The sequence below is a fragment of the Anser brachyrhynchus genome (assembly GCF_964034855.1).
Source record: "Anser brachyrhynchus genome assembly, chromosome: 8".
NCBI lineage: Eukaryota > Metazoa > Chordata > Aves > Anseriformes > Anatidae > Anser > Anser brachyrhynchus.
In genome coordinates, this window is record NC_137702.1 from 10,547,718 (window position 1) to 10,554,588 (window position 6,871).

The following is a 6,871-nucleotide window of genomic DNA, read 5'->3' on the forward strand; positions in this document are numbered from 1 at the left end:
GACGTTTTAGTCAGGAGCGAGCAGGGGCACGGTTTGCCCGAAGACACAAAAGCACCCAGTGGATTCCAGCAGATCCTTCTTGCTTTCGCATTTTGGGGGTGCTACACAAGCCCCCTCCGCCCTGCAGAGACAAATAAGCACGCTACCCATTTGTTATAGGTTTTGTTTATTGGTTCTCTCTGATGAACAGTTTGTTTTCATTTGCCTTTTCTGGCCTTGATCTTCCTCAAGTAGAACTCTAGCTCCTTGCCTTCCAACACATAGCCATCAGCTCGGCCACACTGTCCAGGTCTGGAGGCAATGCAAGCTGCAAGGAGAAGTCACTCAGTTTAATTAAATAAATTCGCTACCCCGGTACGTACACGTGGCAGGAAACACCGCCTGCAGTCCCTGCAGAAGCACGAACGAGCAAGGCTCACTAACAGACACGAGCTTGTGGGCTGCCCTAATTCCTCCCCCAAGAGACCTTGCTCTGCAACCTGCTCTGCCGGGCTGCGCCCATAATGAAGTCCTCTTCAGATCTCCAAACTGTCATCGCTCAAATTCAGTAGCAGAACTGGACAAAGGTCTCATCACCAGAAGACTTCGGAGCACGGAACTATTCACACCAGAACCGGCAACAGCTGTCTGCGTGCACGGCCGGGCTGTTTCTGACACGCAGCACACCCACAGCTGTCTGCTCATTTGCAAGTCTCACGTCCCGTCACTTATTTCAAATGCCAACCAGGAATGATCGATTGCTAGCTGGGACACGAAGCAATTCAAGCTACAGAAAGAGATCTCCTGCTCCTGCCAGGCCTGGGCTATCCCCAGAGAAAGTAAAAGAAGAGTTCCCCTACACTCAGAGGATCCTTGTGCAAATAGATCGGGAAAACACCCCCACTGCTTTCATCTCAGTTAGCTTTATCACAGCTCGTGGGGAAATGGTCCCAAGAACAAGAAGGGAACCTGCTCTGGAACCTGCTTACGCCCTGACTCCCTTACACCCACCCACACCACGGCCCCCCGGGACTCACCGAGCAGCTTTCCTTGCTGGAACTGCTCCTCGAGGATGCTTGCTATCTTGGCATTCTTCTTTCGCTCATCGTATTTTTTCTGGATCTTCTTTGAGCGCTTCTTGTTCAGAATTTCCTCCTCTTCAGGAGTCTAAAACGAGACCGTAGGTAAAAACAAGGTTAGCGTTAAGTGAAGGCACGGTCAAGCATACAGCCACCTCCTGCAAGAGCAGGTCCCCACTAGCATCAAAGAGAACCCAGCACTGTTTTGTTTCCCAAGTCACATCTTCCAGAGCTACAAACGCCTCAACCTAACAGAACCGGGTGCTCTTTTCACTTCTGAGGCCGACAAGCCCAGCACTGCTGACCGGAGTCACCGATGACAGCGCAGCACAGCGCCCTCAGGAAACACGCTCTAGACAGACGTGGCTGCAAAGCTTTCCCTAATGAATTACCCCTCCTCCAAAAAAAAGCGAGCACTTGTCTCTTCTCCAGACATGAGAGCGCTCGGGCGTGGCACAAGTCCTGGCAAACAGGTTCCGAGCTCTCCCCACGCTTCTGAACTTCACGGTGATCAGCTCGCAAGTGCTTTATTTTGTAAGGCAAGGAGACAACCCCAAGCTGAATGCTACACACCGGTGTTTAAATAACTTAATCTGGGGTTTGGATCTTAAAATTAGAGGTGATGAGTCTGGATGAAGATGCTTTAAGCAAAGTTTAGTCATCAATCCACGAGCTTCTCATCGGAGGACAGCGCTGCCCCAGCACAAGGGCCTGCCTGCAAAGCCTTCCTCAGCATCACAAAGTGTCATCGCCCTTCCTTCAGCAGCAGAACTGGACAGAAGTATCATCATTAGAAGACATCTACAGGCAGGCCCCTGTGCAATGCCTCGGAGAGGACCCCGCGCACCCGAACAGAGCCCTACTCCTCCTGGGAGGGCAGCCTGTGCGACCGACGCTACCGCCGACGGGCACCCAGCCGATCTCGGCAGGCGGTGTTCGCCCACGATGAGCTGCCTCCGGCAGGGCAGCCTCTCCTCTTCCCAGGAGTCACAGTGACCCCCGGCCGGGTGGAACCCACCCAACACCACACGTACCAGTTTGGCGCCCTTCTTGCGTCCAAGGGGCAAGGCATAGTGGGCTTCATACCACTGCCGGTACGGGGTGCTGTCGACGAGAACGATGCAGTTCTTCACCAGGGTCTTTGTCCGCACCAGTTCGTTGTTGGAAGCGTTGTAGACAACATCGATGATCCTGGTCTTGCGGGTGCAGCCTTTCAAAAGAAGGGTACAAATTCAAACCCCCAGGGATCAGACTACTGAGGACACAGTCCGCAGCACCCCACACGTACCCTAAAATCACCTCACTCGTCACCCGATCAGTCCTCCAGCTTCCCCGGCACTGACTTTAAATTTAACTGAACGATGCAGCTAGTTTTCATCAGTCCAACTTTCTGCTGCCAGGACAGAAGCCTGTACCTGGGGAAAAGATTCAACCTAGATGAAAAACCATGGCCTTGCTGAAACTCATCTCTAAGATGACTGAATAATGTTGAAAGCTACATTTCTGGGCCCGAGGATACCTCAGCAGATGCCAACTAACACCGTACACAGGGCTCAATCCTGAATACAGTTCCTAGAATTACTGGAGTAAGCCTTGTTGAGCAGGATTGCTCTGCAACACCTAATAGAAACCACTTCCATAGGACGAGGGGCGATGAGCAGAGAGGACGCCGATGTTTTCACCCTCCACGGCCCACCTGAAGCATCCGGTATCAGCTACTAGATTTGAGCGTTTAGCAGTTGCCAGCCCTGCAGACACAGCCCTCACTGCACGCAAAGGCCGGGTGCAAGAGTGGTTTTCTTCTCTTTACTTGTGTACCTCACACTTGTTCTGCAACGTGCGCTCAGTCCCTTCACTTCTCCGTTATTGCCTACGAATGACAGCACTCTTCCAGCTGGGACAACGCTGCTGTCAGTGAGAAGAAAGCACGTGTCTTCTGCCTCGTGCCACGCCGCTCACTGAAACCCTTACCGCTGGCTTTGTCATCACACAGGGTAACAGTGACTGGGCCTGAGCTCAAGCCGAACGGTTTTTGTTTTGTAATTCCTAGGACAAAACCCACCTCGTCCAGCGGAATTACTGCAGGCTGCCCTCTCGTTTCTGTGCTGCCCACTTCTGCTTAGCTAAGCAGGAGGAATTAAAAAGCGCGTGCTCATGTAACACTGCCACGGGCCGCTGTTTTGCTGGAAAATCCTCAGCCTTCTCTCTTGGACAGGGCTACCTAACCCTTAGCAGAAGTCCATCAATAAACTGGGCAGCACGTGAGTTGCATTTGTGAAGACCTAACCTGCAGGTAGTTTGCATTTTCCCCCCTCTGAAGCCCCCCAAAGCCCAGCAGGGAGGCGATACGAGCGTGTCTCTCAGGGTAACTATGACACTCCAATCACTGTGAGCCCAGCAGACATTCAAGTCTCCTAAGGCCACGTAAGGTCAAAGTTATCATCACCACGCAGCCAGCCTCAGGTCCACTTCTGCCAAGTTCAGTGTGTCCAAAATCAGCCTAGAAAGCTGTGCACCACCCCTCTACTCTGTAGCTGTATCGGAGATCAACGCGTGTGGAAGGTTTCTGAACGCATCAGGGTTATAACGTACTTACATTCGGATCCCCAGGAGAAGTTGCCGACATCCAGGCGAAGGGCACGGTATTTCTTGTTGCCACCACGAACCCTCACTGTGTGAATTCGGCGCGGACCGATCTACATCGGAAACAAACCCCAGTGAGGTTGGCGCTGGCGTGCTGCACGGCACGCACATAGGAGCCCAGCCGAACTCCGAACCCAAGGCAATGTGGTCAGTGTAACTATGACAAACCCCAGCATCGGCAGATGCAGAAAGCGACCAAAACGGTCTGTTGCATCCGCCTAAGGTGAGAATTTCATCACTCCAATTGCCTCTTACTGCAAAAACCTATCGCTGCTTCCCACAGGAATAAAGAAAAAAGCCATCTTTTATAAAAGCAGTGACAGATATCTAATCACTCACAATGTATTTTTAAGCCTCTGGAAGCACACAATCATCAAATCGAATTTGAAAAAAATCACTGACTATCCTCCCCAAGCCACCCACCTTAGTGTTGGCCGGCGGCCGCCCCAACTCATACTTCCTCTTCTTGTGGTAGGGCTTCCTCTTGCCCCCGGTCTTGCGACGCTTATGCCAGTTGTCCCTGGAGATACCTGAATGGAGAGCAGCGCGGTCAGAAGACGGCATGGATCCCACCTGGCCATGGCTGGGCGAGGGTGAGTCCTCAGCTCTCCAAGGTTGGTATCCGCACAGTGCACTCAGCCTTATGCAGCAGTTAGAGATGCTTCATCATTGAAACTCAGAGCCTCCTCGACCTCCTCTCCCCCAGCACATCTGGGGAAGGCAGCCTCCCTCCCTCCCTCCAGCAGCTCTGCAGGGACCACCCCAGCCCTCTGCAGGAAGCAACCTCATGAATTAGCTTACAACACCCTAAGGAAAGGGCCCGCCTCACGCTGCTAAGCCCCCTATAACACGTACCTTATGCTATGCGCTGGATCTTGCAGCTCCTTAGGAATGGATCCCCTCCCCACCTGACTGACGGGCCCTATGGGGTACACCCCCACTCAACCCTCCCTTCTCCAACTGAGCCCCCAAAAGGCGCTGCCTCCTGGGTAACGAGCTCTCCCATCACCCCCCCCCCTTCATCCGCAGGGCCCCCTACAGCAGCCTCCCCGTCCGCCCCCCCGCCGCCATGTTGGGCCCGGCCTCCCTCCCCTCCTCCCCCCGCCAGCCGCTCGGCGCTGCGGCAGCCGCCCCCGATGGCGGTCAGCGGGGCCTGGCGGCACTCCCGGCTGCCCCCCGGGACGGATGGCGGCAGGCGGCGGCAGCGCGGCGGGCGGATGGCAGCGGATGGCGGCGGATGGCGGCCGGGCCCGGCGGCAGCCCCACTCACCCATGGTGCGGCCCTGGCGCAAAGAGGCGGCGCGGAGGCTCACGGGGCGGTTTGGCGCAGCGAGCTCTCGCGAGAGGCAGTGACGTCATCGCGCCGCGGCCGTGTGCTGTTGCTAGGCGACGCGGCGGTGGTGACGGCGGAGGCCAGAGGGCTGATTTGCATACCCATGGTGCACCGCGCGGCGCCGCCCGGTTCTGCCGGCTCCGGTGTCGTTTCCGCCGCTCCCGCGGGGTCGCTCGGGGCCAGGAGCGGGGCTGAGAGGTGGGGAAAGGGTGGAGAGGGCGAGACCGGGGGGAGACGGGAGAGGGGTTTATCGCCGTGAGCTAGAGAGCGGCGGGCGGTGCTGGGGTCGGGCCCTGGGAGGGCGCTAATTATACTCTGGTTTCTCTTCAGATCGTATAAATCTTTCGCCTTTTACTAAAGATTTCCGTGGAGAGGAACAAGTACGAGTGTCGTGGAATTTTTTGAGGCTCTGCTTCGGCAGAGCTGTCCTTACTTGGTCAAAAACAGACGAAATGACGTTTTTCTTGAGCGCTTTTAGGGAAGCGCACCACCAAGTCGTGTTGGACTCCACCGCCTTGGCCTCCGCCCACCTACCCAACCTGCCCAGGTCCCCCTGCAGGGCCCTCCTGCCCTCCAACACCTCCCCCCAAAGCCTTCTACCCCCCGTCAGATCGACGCTGCTGTGAGAGGCAGAGCTGTGTGTCTGCAACAGAAGGTGGTTTTGCAGTGGAAAATCCCCCTAACCTGGCATATTCAAAAGTGACTGTAGGGCATAGCAGTTGGGAGTATGCTAAGCCGATAAGGGGAAGGTCCTGCTGTCCCAAAATGAGGAGGATGGCTGAGGAAAACAGGACGAGCAGTGTGAAATCAGTAGAAACAAAAATAAAGGGCCCTTTAGTCACGAGAGAAGAGGGGAAAAGAAAAGAAAAGAAAAGAAAAGAAAGAAAAGAGAAGAGAAGAGAAGAGAAGAGAAGAGAAGAGAAGAGAAGAGAAGAAAAGAAAAGAAAAGAAAAGAAAAGAAAAGAAAAAAGAAAAGAAGGAGAAATTAACGGTTGGTCAAATAAGATTGTACATGTATTGTATAGAAGCGCGTCGAGTAGGTTGTGAACCTGTAGCGCTCAGCGCATGGGGAAACAGGGGAGGAATCAGGTGTCGGGTAACGGGGAGTACGAGGTTATGGTAAACTTTTACTGTGCGCTCATCCCTGCAGGACGCCCGCCATTGCAACCGTGAATAAAATATCTCCGCAGAGGGTCCTGCCTGAAGAAAATCACTGAGAGTTTCCTCTCGCTTCCCCCCAGCTTGGTGCCTTACCGCGGTGCGCCCAGCCCCTCCCCCCAGCCCCCAGCACCGCCCCCGGCAGCGCCGTGCTGGCGGTACCCGGCACTCTCGGCCCCGCCCCCAGGCCCTGCTCATTTGCATACCCATGGTGCACCGCGCGGCGCCGCCCGCTCCCGCCCGCTCCGGTCCCGTTTCCGCAGCTCCCGCGGGGCCGCTCGGGGCCGGGAGCGGGGCCGGGAGGCGGGGAGGGGATGGGGGGAGCGGGGCCGGGGGGAGGCGGGCGGGGGAGCGGCGCCGTGAGCTGGGGGGCGGCGGGCGGCGCTGGGCCCGGGCCGGGGGGGTGCAGTAGTTATACTCTGGTTTCTCTTCAGATCGTATAAATCTTTCGCCTTTTACTAAAGATTTCCGTGGAGAGGAACAAGCACGAGTGTCGTGGAATTTTTTGAGGCTCTGCTTCGGCAGAGCTGCCCTTACTTGGTCAAAAACAGATTAAAAAAATACTTTTTAGCCCAAATTAATCGTACCCTTCTCGTGTCCCGAAGTCGCTCCGCTTCCCCTTACACCACCGCAGCTCCTGTCCCTGCGCTACAGAGGGCTCACTGCGCACGCGCAGACC

The 6,871-nt window shown here is 55.6% G+C and overlaps 1 protein-coding gene across 1 annotated transcript; it reads right to left on the reverse strand.

Annotated features, from left to right (window-relative positions):
* Positions 1-149: 149 nt before the first annotated feature.
* Positions 150-5,025, reverse strand: RPS8 (ribosomal protein S8). The gene is made up of 6 exons (XM_080603416.1): positions 4,972-5,025; positions 4,125-4,231; positions 3,655-3,754; positions 2,093-2,268; positions 1,017-1,146; positions 150-307 (listed from the first exon to the last, which is right to left on the reverse strand). The coding sequence occupies exons 1-6, from the start codon at positions 4,973-4,975 to the stop codon at positions 198-200; spliced, it is 627 nt and encodes a 208-aa protein (XP_080459542.1). The 5' UTR covers positions 4,976-5,025; the 3' UTR covers positions 150-197.
* Between the last annotated feature and the right edge of the window lie 1,846 nt (positions 5,026-6,871).

What these genes read in the sequence shown, in the direction of transcription:
- RPS8 (XM_080603416.1), bottom strand. An exon ending in GCAAGAAGGGCGCCAAACTG is followed by an intron (nt 1,147 to 2,092) that starts GTACGTGTGGTG and finishes GTCTCGTTTTAG; the next exon opens with ACTCCTGAAGAGGAGGAAAT. An exon ending in CCAGCAAGGAAAGCTGCTCG is followed by an intron (nt 308 to 1,016) that starts GTGAGTCCCGGG and finishes TTCTCCTTGCAG; the next exon opens with CTTGCATTGCCTCCAGACCT.